Source organism: Falco peregrinus, chromosome 3, assembly GCF_023634155.1.
Source record: "Falco peregrinus isolate bFalPer1 chromosome 3, bFalPer1.pri, whole genome shotgun sequence".
NCBI lineage: Eukaryota > Metazoa > Chordata > Aves > Falconiformes > Falconidae > Falco > Falco peregrinus.
The window spans coordinates 69,008,117-69,029,206 of record NC_073723.1 but is presented as its reverse complement, the minus strand read 5'-3'; the positions used below and the strand labels follow the sequence as shown (position 1 = coordinate 69,029,206).

The following is a 21,090-nucleotide window of genomic DNA, read 5'->3' as shown; positions in this document are numbered from 1 at the left end:
AGACATCCCTGCCTTCTGCCCCACCAAGGGAAGAAGCATCACATGCTGCTCACTTGTCAGGGCACAGGACTGCACCATGCTGCTCTCAGGGCAAACCATTGTCACTTGAAATACTGACCTAGCTCAGCCTGTTAGTGCTGGTCAGGTAATTCAGGAACAGTGAGCCAAATCCAGTTCAGATTAGCACACATTCAATAGGGTTGCTTTTTTTTTTTTTTTTTTACATACCAGAAGTGTCAGGAGTTTGTCTCCAAAAGACACCTTGAAGTTGATGTCAGTAGTTGCCATGAATGATGCTCTTCTCTACTCACTTATGCCTACAAATCCCACCCACACCCCTACAATATTTGTGCTAGTGTGATGACCTGGCTTACAGAGCCAAAATGGAAAATTTTCTGAGCTTTTCTTTCAGAAGAGCAGGATTTAGCAGCATCTGCTTCAAGTCAAGCTGTTACAGAGCCAGAGCCTACAGAATAAAAATGTGGTAGTCATGCGAGTGTAGCCACATTGTTCATCTGCCTCAGAAGAGCTCCTCCCACATTACCCAAAGTTGCTTTCCCTCCGAAGTAATCATTTAGTCCTTAGAGACCAAGAGCCAAGCTCTAATGCATGATTTATTGTCCTTTTCAGAGAGTACAAAGGTAGCTTTACAAAAAGATGGCCAGTAGTCATTACCACAGTGAATTCTGTTAAAACCTCATTCACTGTGAATTGAAACCTGCAGGCAGGTATAAACTGTGAGACAAAGTATTTTCCAAATCACTCAGTAAGACAGATGCCTCACTACAGTTTGAACACATTCCAGTATAACCCTGTAGTCTGTCACTGACTACTTCCAGGACATACGCAGGAACAAGTACCTTAACTTGGCTGCCAGTCCTGCAACTGATGTGGTTGCTTAAACAGGTGAGCAAACAATTCCTCTTGTTTTACAGGAAACTAATCATACAGCAAACCACAACTTTGAAGTGATACAGAGGGGACAAAGATGCAGTTCAGGACTGCTGACCAGATAAGAATAGTCTGTCACTTGAAGTAAGCATTTAAAGAAATTTTGGCACACAATGTTCTTTTAAGTGGAACCGCATGCTTCCCTCTCCCCCATCAAAGCAGTGGAGTGTTGATGGAAGAGAGAAGCCATGTAAGATTTGGTAACTGATGACATTTTATGGATCAGAAGTCTGAATTGTCTTATAAAAACCAGAAGGCAAAGTGTCTAACTTAGTCCTTCAGCTGGGAAACTTCATAGAGGTACGCACCAAGCATCTTCACCCCCTGGATGTAGTTGTACCTGGAAAGAACAGAACTTTCATTAGCATTATCTGTCTTTGAGCTGTATTTCTAGCAGGTTTTCTTTTTGCAATATCAGTCCTATGCACACAGACACGACAGGCGTTACTGTTGCAGGCAGCAGTCACTACTCCCAACCTCCCTAGATCTCCCCCAGCAAGAGAAATGCCACCCTTGGGGTAGGGCAGGGGTCCTCAAACTTTTTAAACAGGGGGCCGGCGCGCGGATGAAGTGGCAGGCAGTCATCTGCGGCTGCTTGGTTCCCCCCCTCCCCAACGGGGTGGGTGTGCGTGTCTGTAAATACCAGGGGAAGAACTGGGGACCCTGGGGGTCTGTATTCGGCCTGCAGATCATAGTTTGAGGACCCCGGGGTAGGGCACAGCCAAGCTCGGAGACCGAAGTATAAACACTGCTTTTGGTTTCAAGTATATAAAACCAGAAGCAGTAACGGGAGCAAGATTCAGCTACAGACTAGTTGCCCAACCAGTCATGCCTGCTAGGGAGAAATGGCACATTGCCTTCCAGAGAATTAAAGAAAAGCAAGAGCTCAGTTCTTGGTCCTTCTCATAATACATGCCAATGTCCAAAAACTCAGCCTGGTGCAGAGATAACTTCTTACCTGTTTAGCTTCTCATTTTGAGAGTGGGCACCATCATCTGCAGCTCCAACAGGAAGCAGCATGACATTCTTGCCTGTTGCTTCTTGAAAAGTCAGGGTAACAGGAATGCTTCCTCCCTCCCTTGTCAGGTCTGGTTCAACTCCAAAAACTAGAAAAGCGATACTCTAAGTCAGTTTAGAGTTGTATTTGTTTTTCCAACAAATCCTTACTTAAGCCATGAAGTATCAATCACACCTGTACCAGTGCCCACCAAATCTTGCTGGTTTAATCAGCCAGACTGCAGAGGCTGCAGAACTGTGGAGCTTCCTTCCCCTCGATGTAGTGCTGGAGTTTCGTCCCTTTCAGAGTTCGGTTCCAGCAGTTACACAAATAACACTCCAGCTGAAAGCCTGTCTGTACTCCAACCCAAGCCAGATTTTCCCCTAGCTACCCTATGCAATCTAGTCACCCTAGCATAACCAGTTAGAGGGATGCTAGGATGACTAAGCTTTGAGGGCTTTGGCTAAGTCATCTGACCTGACAGTCTCATCCTTATGCCAAAGCAACACCATACCAATGGACTTGTTCCAGTATAATAGGAATGAGCTTGATACCAAGTTTGTTTCCTTCCTATACCTCAGACTTTAGTTTAAGTACCACGCATGACATGCTTCATTACTTAGCGAGCCAAGCTTGTTAGGTAAGTGCAGAACACTAAACATTTTGCAGAGATGACCTCAGTATTTCTTGAGGTGCTGAACAAAAAATTTTTAGTCCTCCCAACGCCAAGTGAAAAACCCACTGACCTGTCTTCATGGCCCTCCTACCAGCCATGTAGTGGGGATGGTTGAAGTCTGACACCCAGGGTCGTCCACCATGGCCTAAGTATACTCTGAATTTGTTGGGGCTTTGCAGTTCTGCAAACTTTTTGCTCACATAGTCTTCAACCTACAGGAAAGATTGAAGAATTTTATCTGCTGTTAGCATTTGTATGAACACTGGTAAAGACTGTACTAAAAGCATCTTAGGGACTTGCAGGTCACTACTACTGTGCAGCAATACTTCTGTTGCTATTATTTCTTATTATTCCTATGTATCTTTGCCCCGAAGTCAGAATCTCTCCTTTAGGCAAGTTAACAGTATACTGTAGAACAGTCAATCAATATATCAAACTTACACTTTTGAATATGCACTTCTGGCAATCCAAGTGCCCTGCAATTAAATCAGCATTTACTCCTGAGCCCTTTGAGTTAGTTGAGAGAAATTACATAGCCAGGCCACAACGGTCCAGTGTAAGACCATATATAATGATTCCCTCCCTTATGCGAGTTGAGCTGTGGAACCAGGAAGATGGTAGCAAAGTAAATTAACAGAACTGCTTTAGAAACCAGAAATACTTTTCCCCCAAGCATGGGGAACAGGAGAAATTTAGAGACACTTGTTTTGATACCATCAATCCATCTCAACATACATGCTTTGTGACTTCTTCAGGAGTCATGTTTGGCACAAGCCTGATTGAGAACTTGCCAGTCACTTTCTTAGGAATCACAGTCTTTGCTCCAGAAGCTGAGAAGGCTCCTTCAATTCCATGCAGAGACAAGGAAGGGTATCTCCACCTATGCATAAGGATATCTCTCTGCAGAAGCAGAGAGGAAGATGTAAGGTTACATTAAGTTTGACATAGTTCCCCAAAGTAACAGTTTTTGATCTAAAAGACTTTGCAAGAAACAGTGCTCTCTCCCATGGAGAAATGCAGCTTATTCAAGACCACTCAATTATATAGTGAAGCTGTTACTCCCATTAAGCACACATTTTGATACAACAGCTGGGTTTTCAGCACCTTAAAAGATTCATGTCTATTTTTGCTTTCTCCTAGTTCTACGGAACTTACAGGACATGACCAGTCTCCTCCTGACAAGGACACAAACACCCTTTACAAGGTGCTCAAGCACAGAGTGTAGGCACCGTATTGGAAGTTCTAGTCCCCACTGCCTCAAGCCAGACAGGTGGCTTCATCACCGAGTCACATGCTTATCAAGTTCACAGGTTTTCTAAAAGCCTCACCACTGTGCAGAATGAGACATACAGTGTGCTCCTATTGATACCATCAGTTGTATTAAACTGCCTGAACTCCAGGTTGATTAAAGTGAGCACTATTGCCTTCTTTCAGATGCACTTCTGCATTTCCTCCTCCTTAACTTGGACACAGCTGCCCAGTACACTGGATACAGAGTTCAACTTACTTGGGGCCTGTATAGACAGCTACATATCTTAAACCTGAACTTCACTGCAGAAGTTCAGGAGACTTAATTTTGTGGCCTTTATGAGAACAGTTGATTTTGTTCCAGGTACAACCTGCTTCTAATCTGCTCTCAAAGCAAATTTAACTGTCACAGTTTGAATCTCTGAAGCACATGGTTTCTCACCTGGAGATTACAGCCTTCTCTGCTCTCTCTCCTTAGCCCCAAGACCCCTACTGCATGCATGCAGCTAAGTTAAACCCCCCTTGTTAAGATTTCAATCTAGCTAAGGATGAACAGATTTAGAGTATCATACATGAAGAGCATCTTGCCAGCTCCTCCTTAAATACAAACCATTTAATACATTACTTTATAAAACAAGACTAAACAAGGAAGTCTGCATGCTCCCTGTTGATACAAACGTGAGCATGTAAAGAGAACATGAAGCATATGAAATTGTTACTTGTACCTATTTGAGTTGAGTCTGAAGTCTCCTCTGACAGTGCTAGGACAGAAGACAGACCTGCACATGTAAAACTTTTCCTTTACAACACTTGTTTCTGCTTTTTATGATAGATGTATTTACATCTAGGGTTTGATGCTTTAGAATTAGTATGCAACACCCATACCTTACAAGATTCGATGCTGTTAAAAGCATTCATTTGGAGAGCTCCCAGGATGAAGATTTGAAAAGTTCAGACATGCGTTTATTGAGCATGAGCCTGTTCAAAGATCTGGACAGCTGCCTAGTTCATGGCTACAAAACAGTCCTTGTTTGCCAAGTATAGGAAGATGTTCAGTACATCAACCTTAAGTCCATCACAGCTAGATCTCAAGCTGTTTTCTCACCTAATGAGAAGTCATCTCTGAGCAACTGCTTTACTTCCAATAACCCACTGAACTTCCTACAGATGTAGGAAATCAGATGCTTTCTGTAGATGTGGTATCTGACCTCTAGAAAAGTGCTACAAGTTATTAATCTAGAATTAGGAGAACAGCACTAGACAAAAGCCCAGTACAAGTTTGAAATGCTACTGATACATAGGCTAAGGAACAAGTTTAAAGTTATCTAGACTGCTTACCTTAAACATAACCTAGACTAAATTTCCAAGCACCTAACACTTCACAGAGGAACAGCCACTTTTAAGTATGTGGGCATCTGTGCAGCAGGTGAAATTATCTTTAAGGCAATCACACCATTTTAAGGACATCAGCTGAATTTTAAACTACTGCATATACTTGGTAAACAAGTATCCACAGAAGCTTTGTTATCTATATTAGAAGACAAACAACTAACAGCTAACCAGGGCAGAGAGGGAGAAGTACAGTTTACCTTTGTATCATGCAATAGTTTTGTTGCTCCTACATCTTTTGCATACTCTTCAAGGTCAAAATCAATCTTCTCATATAGTGCCAGCTCCTCATCAGTAACAGGTGCCACTGCTTCATTAATGCCTGGGATAAGGATTTTCCCTTTCTTGTCTGTAAGAGAACCTGTAAACAAGAAGCACCTTCTATCAGGATTCACACAGAAGAAACAAGACTTCATTGCTGGGAACATTTTCCATGGGAAATACAAGTCTTCATCTGAAAACTTTGTAAACTTATGAAATGAAATTCTGACCTTTACTTCCCAGAGCCTGTACCACTAGACATGAAAGGCACTTAGGAAATTTGCAAGGAAGTGCACATTTTGGATAACCAACTGTGTTGAATTCTACTGCTATATGTTTGGCTGGCTGTTTGAAAGCATAGAGTTCAATATGGCATCCACAGAAGTGTCTGCAGAGAAGTGCTGCTTTAGTTACACAGGTTTGCAGCAAGATTTTAAGGGAAGTTAAATTAGACAGCTTCTTGGCAAGAGCATCAAATTTCATTGTGTAAGGCATCAGCCTTGCATACCTGACAAGCACCATTTCATTGGTCATTGCTTTGCTAGTGTAAACAGTCATTAGAAACCTCCTTCACGGCAAACTCATTCATGCTTTAATGGCTCTTACTCCCATTTTAGATGCATTCAGTGAAACATGCTTTTTCTTACCCATTAGAGTAATAAGGTCTGTCATGGCCTCATGTACTGAACCACCATAAACTCCAGAGTGAAGGTCTTTGTCACTGCATTCCACCTGGTTTGAAGCGAATCAAGGTTCAGGTTAATTTTAGCATGAGATACCGTCAAACGCACAGAACAGACATTTACCTTAGCTTTCTGCTGCATATATTTCGAGAATGTATCTGGTTTTGAAACCAGACCACTCAGTTGTAGAACATTAAAGCTGATATGCTTCTTATTGCTCTGTGGAGTACAAGCCCTTTAGTACTGACTGTCCCAAGCTTGGGGACTTTAGTGGTGACATGTCTTCCTGCACTCAAGAAAGTATCTGGATAAAGATACCTATACAATTTGATAATCCTCCAGTGAAGGTGCTGTCTCATCTCGCTTCATACACCTGAAGGCTATCCCTCCCACCCTATTATCATACAGGATAGTAAAAGGAAGATATTTAGACAATTAGTAGAAACCATTCTACTTAGTTTCACCTTTTCCAAAGAAAAGTTTTTGGCATGAAGACATTAGAGCCACTACTCTTCTGCAGAAAATTCAGTTTAATAGTACTGGGTTTGCATTGTATTTCAGCACTTACCTCTATGAAGTAGTAGCAGATACCCCTCAAGCCATAGGTGATACAAGGCTTCTTCTTGCCTAGCCAGTAGTTGTCAGAAATGCAAACATAATCTACATCTTTGAAGAAAGAATCTCGCTGAGCAAAAATCAGTTCATCAAGGCCTTCAGATCCTGATTCTTCCATACCCTCTAGGCAAAACTTAATGTTTACTGGAAACCCCTTTGAAAAACATGAACAGATTAAGTATGTGAAAACATTGGACTCCTTTAGCAGTCAGTAATTTTCATCTGTTACATACAAAGCATAAAAGTGGACATGTGTAAATTGGTTTTGTTACAGCAGAACTTGTTAATTATACACTAAGTATTACAAAGTTTGGACTGCACTGATGTTGAGGGCATTTACACCACCCTTCATTTAATGGAATTCAAACTCTTCAAGAAAGTTTTACCTAAGCTCTAGAACTTCTTCCCAATCCCCTTAACTGTGGGAACACAGCAGAAATCTGCTGCCAAAAGGTAAGTCACAGGGCTAGCAAAACTAATATTAAGCACAGAAATTGCATGCCACAGTAGGAGTCAAGAGCCACCCTGCCTACTGAGGCTACCACACTATGCTTAGTTGATAATTGGTAATTCTTCTCACAATAGCAACTCACCTTCTAAGATAAAGCAGACACCTTGAGCCATTTCTGATTGCACATTTTCTTGAACAGAAACAGCAAAGCTCCTAGTTTAGTGTTACAAACTTAATCTCCTCTTAGAGCTCAGTGGCAGAGACATTAAGCTTTTTTTAAAGGCCAAGCTAATTTAACACTCCTACTTGAAGGGGTAACATTTGATTATTCCTTCTGCTCCAGATGCCTGCATATGTATTTTCCTTCCTACACATTTTGTTAAGGCAGAACCATTTGAAGTGCAATCCAACTATCTGCAAGACTAACTTGTCAGCAAGTCAGCTCAACCCTATGGGAACACCAGGAAATTTACAGGACTATTGCATCACTTACCTGATGAGCTGAATAAGCAGGCTCACCTCAAGTGTCTGTGGCTTGGATAACATTTATTGTTAGACTCAGCTGTACATAGAAAAGCAGGACACATTTTGGGCACATACCTGGTTAGTTTGTTGATAAGCCTCCAAGGCATTCAGCCAGGCAAGCACAGGACCTTTGTCATCTGTTGATCCCCGCCCATAGAGTTTTCCTGTAGAAACAAGAAAAAAATTAACCAGTGTGGAGAAAGACTAGGATGAAGCTTCAACCATCTCTTGTCTGCAGGAGAGAACATCTTTTTGGATAAGCTTTTTAGTCCTGCTTATATTAACTTTCATTGCTGATTCTTCTGAAGTAGCAGTGTTACTTCCCACCTCATATACCCACGCAAATGGGACAGTTAGAGGACTACAATGGTTTTCCCATTTACAAGACTACCCAACCTATTCCCCCAGCTGCTCCCCAATAGAACCTAAACATATGTAACTGCCTTGGGCTATATGGTTCCCATACCCTCCACAGTAATGCCATTTCCTACAAGCACAACAGTAAGGGTACAGAAACAAGCTACCTCCTTTTAACAGAAACCTATCCAGTATTAGCTTCAGTTCAATTATTCTTGGCTTGAAGAGTAAGAATTCATTAGCTAGTGACCAACCACTTCTCTGGATTCTCCAGATAAAAGTGAATCTCCCCAGAAAGGGCTTTAGATATCTAAGACAAGTTTTACAGGCTGTAGGGAACTCCCAGGAACTGTAGCATGTTGGATCACAGTAGGGGCAGATACTGTTGCAACTCAGAGCTGTGGCTACAACCCCTAAAGGCTACGTGTTAGCACAGCGATAGAACAGGCCAGACAGCTTGCATGGTAAGGATCCACTGGTAAATACACTTCTTACACTGCCAGGGGCACAGAGACAAGCAACAGCAAGTCTAGTTCTTGCTATCAGACAAGATAATCTGATTTAGTAACTTGGACTCTGCTGCCTACGACCAAGTGCCCAAGTAGAAATACTAGTTACCACGGATGCTTTTCTTGGCAATCATTAATGATTATGCAACAGCAATGGTTAGTGTCCTTCTACTCATGTGACCTTTGTCACAACACTGTGCAAATGAAACAAGGAAGAGGTTGTTAGCACCAGCTTTAAACAGAAAAGGTTTTTAGTCTCCTCTTGGCTACTGGCAATGTTGCTTCAACTGGAGTTCCTGCAGGATTTCTTCACCCCCACTTATGGGAGGACACTTGTCTGCGCTCTGTAACCCAGCTTCTGCAGTACTCATCACAGCACAGTATGCAAAGAAAAGGCAACCCAGGGAGGCTGCTGTACAACTCCTTTCTCCAGGCATAAACCAGCTGTTTTCAGTGTTTGTCCCCTGTAGTGGTTCAGAATCCCTGCAGTCTGACATGACCTTGCAGGCTGCAAGTTGTGAACAGCCCAAGAAACTAGTTCTAAAAAGCTTTCTGACAACAAACTGTTATCATGGAAGGCAACAGTTAAGACTTTGCTGTAGCTACAAGAAAGAACATGCAAGCACAGCCTAGATGACCAGAACAGGAAACAAGCCAACGGCAGCTGAGATTTTGCAACTCTGCACGTGCCATGCCCCCTTCTGCCTATTTTATCTCAACAGTATTTAATACACACCCATGTCTTGTCTCACTCCTTCAAACAAGGGTACAACTTTAGAAAGCTGAGAAACACCCTACTTGTTAAAGAAGTGTTCATCAGTTTGAAGTCTGCTGCTCTTACCTTCTCTTTCTACCAGTGTGAAGGGCTCACTATCCCAGCCATCTTCTAGTGCTGCTGGCTGAACATCCAGGTGACCATATACACACACGGTCTTTTTGCATGGATCTGAGCCAAGTGTTCCCAGAACAATTGGTGGTAGAGGAATAACTGATCCATCAGGCAGCTAGAAATAGAAGGCAAGAAGCTTTATTCAAGTGTGGAACATCAGTGGCATATTTTTATCAGACGAATTAATTTAACATTACAGAGGTTGTGAGATTAGGGGCATGGACAGCTAAACAAAACGAAGTTACTTAAACTGATTGCCAGTGGTGTGCCAATGAAGGCATGATGGCACCATGCCGGTAAGTTTCCTAATAAGTCCCAGTAATAGTAAAAATGTTCCAAGCCACTCAGAACTGCTAGCTTTAAGCTAATAATTCTGCATCGGATTTTAGCAGAGCAAGCTGTCTGCATGCCAAAATGCCACATCTAATGCTGAACTAAGCATAAGTAATAAACTCCATTCAATACCACATTCTGTATTGCTTGTCACTGCACTTTCATCCTGTCCAGTACAGCATCCTAGACAAAAATTTCCTGACAGCAGTGTCACTGACTAACACATGCCCACACGCAAGTGTAGACTGGAACAGAGAAATACAGCTGTTACACTGACTCCTTAACTTAAGGGCAGGGTAGTGCTGATGAACTTAGTTCAAGAGTGGAACTTGGCTTTGTCCTTTGAAACACCCCATAAGCAATTATCACATGTTATTAATTTCCCTTCCAGTGAACACCTACTCCTAGACACTGTTCAGCAGATCAAGATCAGCTTTGACTTTTTGCTCATATGGACTCCAAGCTCTGATTATTTTTTTTTTATCAGCAGGTTACATGGTCCTTGGCCAGCTGCAGCTGTGATTAAAGTATTATTACAAGAATTTACACTTGAATAATCAGTACAAACTGCTGTGCAGCAAACAAAGTTAGATCAGACAAGTTCACCACTTGCTTTACATTGTCCTTCATTGATATAGCATTAACAATATACATAAACTGGCTAGTTTTCCCTGTACTCAATATAACATACTAAAGTTAACTTTAATCCAGCTACAAGAGTTTTCTGAATAGAAATGTTACTTGCAAAATTCTGTAAAATCAGTTCTTGACCCTAAAAAGTTACACTGATCAAAGAAACAAGTTTGTCTCTGAACTAACTAATTTGATAGGATTTTAGGCCGTAGGTAGTAGCAGAGCTAGAATTACTCTACAGATTCCCTCCCAGGAGGACACATGAAGTTAGCTGCTCCCCTGCTGGGACATGTAGTGCTACAAGCAAGCATATCCTGGTTGCTAAAATCAAAACCTGCTCAGATGATTCTGATACATATATTTCACCTAGCAGTCATTAGCACCAATTACAGTGACAACTTTCTAAAACTAGCAAGCAGTCCAATGCAGCAGGGTTTTGAATGGCACTAAATCCTACTCTATAAATTTTGGTATTGGGCTTATCTTTGACATGTAGTGACCACTTCAAAGGAGGTTCATATGTGATTGATGGTTTCCTAGGATGAAATTATCATCATCATAAGCATAAACACATTTCCCAGGTGAAGAAACAGTGCAGATACCTAAAAATAAGGAGGGAAGTGATCTTATTAAGGATCCTTCTATATCTGTAAGGGAGCAGTGCAATTTTGTGACAAATGTAGCCTTCTGGAAGAGCCTAAAAGTCTGCTGGAAAACTTCTTGAAACTTTAGTCAGTATCTTTACAGCCTATGGGTCTATGACACAACACCAGACTGCTGTTAAAAATGGCAAACATTTTTGTTTTCAGGTGCTCTGTTCAGGTTCAGTTAAGTATTTAATACATAGCCCAAAATGTAATACACCACATTTAACTGATCTGGATCCCAAGGTTTATTATAAAGTTTTCAACAGGAAGCTTTGACTGTGTAGCAGGAAAGACATCCCACACCCCAACAGGTTACTGCCTTTCTAGGCCGCTACCCACAACACTCTTGCGTGGTGATCCTGACAAGACCATCAGACATCAAGGAATTAGTGATCCACACAGCCTGAGTACACCCAAGCCTGTGCTGTGTTATGCTGCACACACAGCTTCACCTTCCTGCCTGTATTGTGCTGTGCATATCCTTGAGCTGCAGGATAAGCTTAACCAGTTTGCTGTAGCTTGCAGAGTTCCCGCTTGGCACTGGTGATAATGCCACCTGCATGTCCTTGTCTTTATCTAAAAGTGCACCAAGAAGTTCTCATGTGAATTTCCCTCTTGTATGGCAGTGCAATCAAACAGCTTTAATGTAATGGAACAGTATTTCCATAAATGGGATCTGCACAGCATGCTGCCTGCTGATTGATGCCTGCTAGATGTTGCACAGCTTGGAGTTCCCAGTATCTGAAGGGCCGTAAGATTATCTATACTATCCTCTTTCTTTATAGTGGTAGCTCTAATAAACAGCATTTTAAATGATACTTTATGAATTTTAAGTGCCTTTCTGACTGAGATCCTAAGCAGCCAGCACCTCCTAGTGCAGAACACCTTGTCTTCTACAGAGATTTTTTCTACTAAGCTAACATGGAGATGCTCACATACCTTTTGTTTCCCAATATCCATAAGCTGGGTTGTGCCTCCCAGTCGCTCGATATCCTTTGCAGCAACCTCCATCATGCGTCTGACTTCAGCCCTCTTCTCCGGCCATGCTGACACACTCTGGATTGCCACCCATTGAGCCAGCCGCTGCAGAAAGAGAAAAGCTAAACATTTTGCTACACATGAATTATGGCATGGGAGGCACTACACAAATACAACACCTTGCAATTCAACTAATACTGTTTTGGTAGAGCTTAAACTTGCAAATCAGCTCTGTCCTCTGCTCAAAGGAGTACTTTGTTAGTATGACACTCAAAAGCTCTCTAAATCTTTACCTTCCTACAACTGCCCCTGCAGTATAGCACAAAGTCTACAGATACATAAGGGTAAACTTACAAGTATGGCAACTTGTACATATTGTGCCTTTCTGCTTGCTGTTCTTTAAGTATCCAGAACAAGCTAATGTCTTTCAGGCTTCTCAGAAAGGCCACATTAGCTTTTCCCCCCATCAGTGTGAGATCAGTGAAAGCAACTGGCAGAAGTCAACCTGAACACCAGGCATAGTTCTTGCCTAAGAGTTTATGGTGCTGTACCACTGACTCCTTCACAGGTCAAGGGGATTGCAATACAATGTGCAATTAAATAGCAGGTTAAATAGCGAAGTACAGAAGATAACCCCTCCTTCTGTACCCCAACATAAAGCTTTCGTGTATGAAACTGTTTATTCCAGCCTTGCTTATATCTTTCTTCTCCCATCTCAAAAGGGGAGAGACAGTATAAACCTAGTCTGGCATTCAGGAATCTGTGTCAGATTTCTTGAACCTCTAAATAAGTCACTGCTTGCACCATACAGTAATAGAGCATTTCCTAAAACCCACCATAGAGATTTAGGTCTTTGAACAGAACTACACCTCAACTTAAGAAACAGTTTTCTTGCATGAGCCAAATCAGTCACACCTGCTGCCCACCCACCTGCCCCACCCCCTGTTACTTGGCATTACTCCATTATTGAGTATATTATATATGTGTAACAACAAGCTTGAAGCTGACCACCTAACTCCTAATATCCCATAGCCATCTGTGCTCCAGGAGAAAATTCAAAGGAAACTTACCTGAATATAGAGGTCCTGGTGTTCATCAATGTATTTAAAAAGGGTTTCAAGGGCAGCCATTTTCTGACCAAACAGTGTTGAAGATTCTGTCACAGAAAAATAATTCAGCCTTCACAGGTTTAAGCAGCACATCAGTCATCAAGCAACCACAGAAGACTTTTGCCTTTCAACTACTAATGCCACGCACCAAGCTGTGCCAATATAAAACCTAAGGCTACTCCCTCTCAGTCACAGTGAAGTGGCTAAACAAAAACATACAATCTCAACACTGGTGTTCCTGCTTCTCACCCCAAAATGACTTGGAGAGTTAAACTGAGCAAGCTTGCCTACAGAGATATACTTCACTTCACTGCAGAATTACAGGCAAAGTGTTACTCCAGTAAAATGCAGCTTCAAGGAGATTTCAAGAGTTCAACTAGTAGTGTGCCATAGGCTTGAACACTAGTAACTAGGTCCAAGAAAGCACCACACTTTGTGCTCTACAAACAAGGTTAAAAGCAGGCAGCTTAAGAACTGTATTTTGTTTTCGTCAGCTTTCAAGTCCCAACTTGCCACTGAGTCTTCCCAAAGGTCAGACTGAAGCCATGGAAACAGAAAGCAGACCCAGCAGGCCATGAGCAAAGTGGTCAGTGACTAGTTCAGTGCTACCACTTCCTTGTTTTATTGTAGTTTCAACTGCAGTTCATGTGAGAAAATCCAAGACTCTCCCCTCCTCAGTTTTCTGTCTTCCTTAGCAGTCCAAAGTCCCATTGAAGAGACACAATGTCCACTCAACCAACAAAACCAACAAGCTTAAACTTAGTTCTCAAGGTAGAACTAAAGATACAGCACCTCCTCTAAGCCAGGAAAATAATGAGCTTTACAAATACAAAAACAATCTTTACAAATACACTGAAATCCAAGTGCCTAGACTGCAAGAAAAAAAAGTGTCTGTGTAATACACTGAATAAGCACGCTCAGCAGCACCAGCTACTGTGATTCAGTCTTTAGTGCAGTCAGCTTTACAGCAGATCTTTTAAGTCTTTCTTCCACTTTTACATGGAAGTCACAAGACAAGTATGATAGTTGCTGAAATACTTGTCTTAAGATTTCTTGAACAGCTGACTACGTAGTTGAATACTTTAAAGCTGCAGGTTTTCCAACACAACATACTGTGATATAAGCACATCCTACCACCCCACATCTACAAAAGACTCACAGAACACATTGTCTTCCAAGCAGGGTTGTACTTATATGGATCACTGATATCCAACACACCAAAAATCCATCCACTCACTGGAAACGGGTTCTGTTTAATTTACAGCATCCAGCAAGTTTAAGCTTGGATAATGAGTTTTAAGCACCAGTTAGAACAACACCAAGCCACCAGACAGCTCAAGCATTCTCTTCAACAGTCATGAATGGTGAAAACTGAACACCTTCAAAAGGACTATATAGACATAACCAAGTTAAAGCAATGCTTCTCACTGAAGCCTGGTTTCCATAACAAAGCCACCATCCTCACATGCAGTTACAGCTCAAGCATGATTCATCTGGGCCTTTTCATGGTAGCCAGCACACCAGCATCTGTCACATGCATCTGACCCTCTCCTTCACATAACCAGTTCTTACAACAACATCAAGACCCTAGCTTCACAGCACAGACACAAAATACAACTTACTACTTGGAGGCTGATATTCTGTTCAAAACAAACAAGGCCTGAACTTGAATCACTCAAGTCACACTGTAGAGCTGCAGAAGAGTCTGCCCCAGTAGACTTCAGACTTGGAAAAACAAATGTTGCTTTACTGCACAACCCAAGGCTGAACATTACTTTCCCTCCCCTCTCATAAAGCAGGGCTAGAATTTCCTGTGGGTCCCTCACATCACAGAACTGAATTCTTCCAGCCTGCGTGGAAGAACCTCCACAGCTCTACCTTTTCACAGCACTGTAGCAGCTGCACTTATGAAATAAGGTAACCCCAAGGGACTATCAATGCACTGTGACAATTTTGCCCTCCTTATTCACAGGCAAGATCAGTACCCCACATGAGAGCATTTAATCGAGTTAGTCAGTGGCAGTCACAGAGCACTTGCCACCTTCCACAAGCCACTGCAAGCAGCAGCATACAGCCCCGCGCCCACCTCACAGGCCCTGCTCTCTGGATCGAGGCTGACTTAAGGTCAAATCTGGGGCTGTACGAGACTTTGCAGCAAAAGGGAAAGTTCAGCGGCGCCCCCACAGAGGTACACCCCGGAGGTGGGGGGGGGGGGGCACGGCGCAGGGCTCCTAAGGACAGGGAAGAGGCTCACAGCCAGCGAGAGCAGGCGCGGGGGCAGCGGCAGCTTCCCTCAGGGGGGCTGCCACCGCCGGGAGAGCCGGCCCGGCCGCGACGCGAGGCCGAGCAGGCGCTTCCTACAGCGGGACACCGCACAAGGCCCGGCGGGGACGCCGCGCACCCGACGCCCGCCCGCAAGGCCGCGGCGCGGAGGCAGCCGCCGGTGGGGCCGCGGGGAGGCAAGCGGCTGCCCTGCGCGCCGCGCCGCCACAACGCGAGGGGGCCGGGGCCGGGCCCGGGCCCGGCCCCTGCCGCCCCGCCACTCACTGTGCCGGCGCCGCACCGCTTCCCCGTCACAGGATACCAGCGCCCCCGCGGCGGAGCTTTAAATACCCCCGCGCCAGCCCCGCCCCGCGCCGCACGCCGCGGCGGCCAATCCGCATGCAAGGAAAGGGCAGCGCGGCGGCCGCGCGGCCGCGGGGCGGGGTGCGCTGCGAGGCGGGGCGGGGCCGCCGGTGGAGGGGGGCGCCGCTCTGCAGCGCCTCCGAGCGGCCACACCGCGCTACGGCGCCCAGGGGCCCCGAGGCGGGGTGGGGCAGCGGCGCTGCATCCTGCTGCCCGCGGGCATCCCCGTGAGGAGGGGCGGCGGTGACGAACTTCCCACCCTCCAGTGAAACGTGATCAGCAAGGACATAAATAATGCGAGAGAAAGATGAGTAAAAGTAAAGAAGATAATAAAGGGGAATAGAATATGGGCGAATATAATGTGGGAGAAATTTGGCAGATCTTGCCAAAGCCTGTCTGGACAACTGAATTATTCCAGCCAAAACTGGGAGTATCCGTATCACCTTCCTACATTTGTGGTTTAGCTAGATTAGACGGATTTAGGTAGATTTAGATGTGGTTTAGATAAGGCAGATAAGGCGAGTGCGTTATGAACAGGAAGGTGCAGAAGTGAAGTAAGACCACCTGGTGAGGAGTTTCCTTTGCTCCTAACAGTGATGGAAAGGCATAAAGTCATTCCACATGCAGAAAGATAATAATTCAGGTAAAGCTTGCTATTAATTGCACCTGACCTAAACAAAGCATGTCCTTATATAATGGGACCTGCTGAAGCTGCTTCTGTTCACGAGTAATTGAATAGCTCTGATGTGTATAGCTACTAACCACATATGAGTGCAAGAATTTGGTAACGCATATTGTTTTATAGGCATTCTTAAAAGAACTGTAGAAATGGTGTTTGGCCCTAGGCTGTAGTAGAAGTATTTGTTACCTGAATTACTGAGGGAGGTTCACCACTCAGACATATGGGGGGTGCACTGCCAGCACCGCGCATATTAGGAATTGTGCTGGTAAAATTTCCTGAGAGCATAAAGCTTGGAGATGGATGCAGTAAAGAGGAGGAAAATGGAACAACTTGATGACCCTGAGGATTGCAGAAATAAAACCAGAGCGAAACTAGGCAACCGGGAGCTCATAAGTGGGAAATGAGTGAGGAGTGGGACATACTAGCTGGTCACAGCAGGTCCAGGAACTGCTGGGAGCCGCTGTGGGACAGAACATGACTGGGGAACCTGGCGGGGGGTGGCTGGGGGGTGAGGTAAGTGCTAGGGCCTTGTGCACGGCTGTGGTCAGCGTTGTCCCTTTGTGCACTGCCGGGCACAGCTCCTGTCACCTGTGGGGGATGAGCTGAAACTACAACAGCAGGTGCCAGGGGGGCCGCTCCAATGGCCAGAGAAACAGAATCTCTGAGCATACGAATTTGGCTTCAGTAACCTACAGAAAAGACTGAGGAAAGACACAGTTGCAAGCATGCTTTAACGAGCAAGGGGGAGGAGTACAATTAGACAGTAGCCGTAGGGGCCTGTGGGCATCCCCTTCCCTGCAGGTTTGGCTGCCTGGGCCAGGAGCCAGCCAGGGACGGAGAAGCCAGGGCTGCCCCCTCACACTTGTGGTGCTGGGGAGAGGCTCCCAGGCGGCAGCCAGGGCTGCCCCTGACCCGTGGGAGCTGCTTTTGGCTGGGCTGCCAGCGCTTGGCCCCACCTGAGCTCCAGGTGCCACTGTCACAGCTCTGCCTGGCCTGGCCAGGGGCCATGCTGTGCTGGGCATTCACAGGCTGGTGCCTGGCCAGGCCTTGCCCCAGTCCCCGGGAAGGCGCGCGCTGCCCGGTGCCCCCCGGTGCGCCCCAGGGCCCGGCTCCGGGCTGGGGGTGGGACAGGCCCTGGCTGCCGGGCCCTGCCCTGACAGACCCCCACGGGTCCCCACACCCGACCCCGGGGAGCCCCTGGCATCGGGACAGCCGGCACTGCTCTGCCTTGGTGGAAGAGCCGACGGCCAAATCTACTGCACGCGGACAAATGGAGCTTTAGAAACTGGAATAAAGTTTCTATCTGCAATTATATGAGGAAAAACCTTGCCCAGGAGCAAAAGGAAAGATAAAAGACAGGAAAAAAAGAAAAGAAACCGCTTCTAAAAAGCAGTTTGCTGCATTTATGAAAGGTATTATGTGACATGATCTAGCATGATTCCTGGTGACCTCTTTCCATTCCCACGTTTTTACGTGAAAGTAATTTTTGATACTTTTGTCTCACATCCAAAACAAACCCCACAAACCAAAAATACAGATCAAGGACACCAGCTGAAAAAAAAAATAAAAATAAACCATTAGGGAAGCATATAGTGAAAATATTGTGTACTGTGTTATCAGAGTTTTCTGCAAGCCTGTATTGATCTCAAATCCACAAAGGATTATGTGAAGAACTAACAGGGAAACCACATAGTAGCTTACCCAAGTGAAAATAACAACAACTTTTTTGAAAGATAACAGGCCCAATTATCAGCTCTGAGGGCCTTGTAAATTGTCTTTAAGGGAATGCAGTTTTGCTTTGCAAGGCTGGTAATTTGCAAGTGAAAAGAACATATGCATGCATAAAAATCCCTTGGGGACAGAGCAGAAAGGAAGAGTAGGAAAAGACATATTTATCAGAAATGCTTTAGGGACAGATGGTGACAAAGCGAGGTACTTTATAAAGAAAATATAAGGATGCTCGGCCTTCTCTGGTCCAGGTGAAGCTATCTAAACAGCAGCTATCTAAGCTGCTCTATTTCTGTTTTTAATATGTTGTCTTTGAAATAGTTTTGTTCTAAATAAGTCATTCATTGATACTTGTGCCACTGTGCTCAAATTACAGGAGTGTAGCATGTATGAGGCAGCTGAAGCAATAGCAGCTGAGTAGGTGAGGGGCCTGAAACCCAAGCACTGGGCTGAGGGGAGGACAACATCGTGAATCAGCTTTGCAGGATGGCTGTGGACTGAGAGCCGTGGACCATGGGAGGCCAACAGAGACATCATTGCCTTAATAGCTGTGGCCGTCCTCACTGAAAATTCCCATGCAAACCCATAAAACGGGACAGAAAGCCTCTACAAATGCTACAGTAGATGTACAAAATCTCGCTTTCATTTCTTTTGAAATTAATTTCAAGCAGTGGTTGTGTCCCCGTATGTGGGTGTATGGCATCTAAAAATCTTACATTGCTCAGTTTCTTTGTCCTTTCTCCTGAGTGAGATAAATACATAACAGTTACTTTACTGCACTTCTGAGGGGAAAAAAAAGAAAAAAATATAAAAAAACCATAAAAAGCTGTAAATTAGTTGTCTTCAGCCTCTTTGTTGTATTGTGCTATTTCCTGCTCTGTCTTCCTCTTTTTGTCTTTATTTTGCATGGTTCTGCTTAGGTGGGTCACAAGCCCAACTTTCTAAACATCAGAGGCTCACACATTAGGTGGACTGCTAGATTGAAAGGAAAGGTTATGTATGCAGATTGGCAGAACAATGCAGCTTTGTTGGATTTATTTGCTTTCCTGCACATTTTGACTCCATTAACATTGCTTGCCTTAAATACACTAATCTGGGTAATGACTTGAAAGCTTCAAGATAACATTTTTGGAAGGGTCTTCCTTCCATTCCTACTTTCAAATGCACAAGAAGGCAAAGTGTGTTCACTTCTGCAGATGGTACACGTCCCCTAGTCAAGCTGGCATGTCCCAGGGATTCACTGAGGTTTGGATTTTCTCTTTTTCCCAGGTGCTTCACAAGATAGGTGGGTGTTTCATACAACCAACCTGCATCACAGGCCTCATCAAAACAACTTAAGGTCCCAGAACACCTTTATGGATGAGGTAAAAGTACATGTTCGCTCTCTTCTTTAGGACCCTAATCCCTGGGAATACCTCATTAGCACTGTGTTAAAAAACAGACTTCTCTTCCACTCCTCTGGAGTCTGAAAGCCATGAAGGTGTCACCAGGATCTGTTACTGAATACACAAGACTGGCTTGTTGTATTGGTAAGATTTATGATCATCAAAATCTTATACTAACCCTTGCTGGGTTTTGTATCTTCCCTGTGGATCTGCACATTAACATGTAGACTCTATGGGATGAAGCCCATAGCCATCTGAGACACATCAGGTTTTCCTCCAAATTAATTCCTGCCCTTCTCCTGATACGAGAGAGAGATTAGAGAAATCGACAAACTGGAACAAATTAGGTATGGACAAACTGGATTGGTTGGTGGCAGCAGGCCACCATGATGGTTAGGCAGGCTGGACAACATGGTATATGGAAATGGCCAAGAAACATGGGTTTGTTCAACCTGAAGCTGGGAAAGCCAAGTGGTATCAAATGTCTGTCTACTATTAACTAAAGGGAGAGTGCAGAGGAGGAGACCGATCACCCTCAGAGGCACACAGCAAAATGACAAGAGGCAGTGATCACAAGTTGCAGCAGGAGAAAGACTGAGTAGATATAAGGAAAAAAAATTGTCAGGGAGGAAGTGGCTGAGCACTGGAACAAGTTACCCAAGAGCCTGTGGAGTTTCCACCCACGGAGATACTTTCCAAGGAGCAGCGGGGCCCAGGTGAGATGACCCAGCGAGGGTGACCCAGCACAGGGGCATCCCACAGCATCTGAATGTGATGGGCAGAGCCAGGGGCAGATGACAGAGTCCATCAACAGCCCTAGACGTGGCAAGCCATAAGCCAGGTCCAGGGTGCAGCCAGAGTCCTGTCAGGAGCAAAAGGAGATGGAGCCAAAAGTTGGTCTGCGGCAAAGGTGCAACATGGGTCCAAAGCCCATGCAGTGGGCAGGGATGGGGACAGGACTGGAAACAGCAGTGCTCTGAAGTGCTGCCAGCCCTGCCCATCCCATCCCATCCCATCCCATCCCATCCCATCCCATCCCACCCCCAGGTCCCCCCCCCGGCCCCCCATGGCCAGGGCAGCAGCCTGCCCCAGCAGGGCCAGTCTCCAGCTCCCCACGGCCCTGCCTTGCCCAGCCATGAGGTCCCCCAGGCCAACCCACCCTTGGGCCCATGTCCTGGCCCTGTCTCAGCCCACCCAGAGAGGTGGTGGGACAGGCCCTGGGTGGGGACACATGCCCTGAGAGACCACCTGAGGATTCCCCACTGTTCCTGGCCTTGGGCCCACAGGGAGCCCCTGGCCCACCCAGTACCCTGACAGTGGGGTCACCAAGGGTCAGCCTACCTACAAACGTAGGTCTGAGGTCCGTCTGGGAGGCAGGGCCGGAGCTCTGGGCAGGGTTCTGCACTAGGTGACCTCCAA

General features: G+C 45.0%; 1 protein-coding gene across 1 annotated transcript; it reads right to left on the bottom strand.

Annotated features, from left to right (window-relative positions):
* Window positions 1-596: 596 nt before the first annotated feature.
* CNDP2 (carnosine dipeptidase 2) lies at window positions 597-15,817 on the bottom strand. Its single transcript, XM_055800057.1, has 12 exons — window positions 15,799-15,817; window positions 13,213-13,298; window positions 12,104-12,247; window positions 9,504-9,666; window positions 7,872-7,960; window positions 6,774-6,974; window positions 6,170-6,254; window positions 5,462-5,622; window positions 3,360-3,524; window positions 2,695-2,836; window positions 1,910-2,057; window positions 597-1,291 (listed from the first exon to the last, which is right to left on the bottom strand). Exons 2-12 carry the CDS (start codon window positions 13,270-13,272, stop codon window positions 1,222-1,224), a joined length of 1,428 nt encoding a protein of 475 aa, XP_055656032.1. The 5' UTR covers window positions 13,273-13,298; window positions 15,799-15,817; the 3' UTR covers window positions 597-1,221.
* Between the last annotated feature and the right edge of the window lie 5,273 nt (window positions 15,818-21,090).

Coding starts and splice junctions, on each gene's coding strand:
- CNDP2 (XM_055800057.1), bottom strand. CDS start 13,272: ATGGCTGCCCTTGAAACCCTTTTTAAATACATTGATGAACACCAGGAC. Junction 9,667..12,103: donor TGGATATTGGGAAACAAAAG/GTATGTGAGCAT, acceptor TTCTATTTCTAG/CTGCCTGATGGATCAGTTAT. Junction 1,292..1,909: donor CAAAATGAGAAGCTAAACAG/GTAAGAAGTTAT, acceptor TGTTCTTTCCAG/GTACAACTACATCCAGGGGG.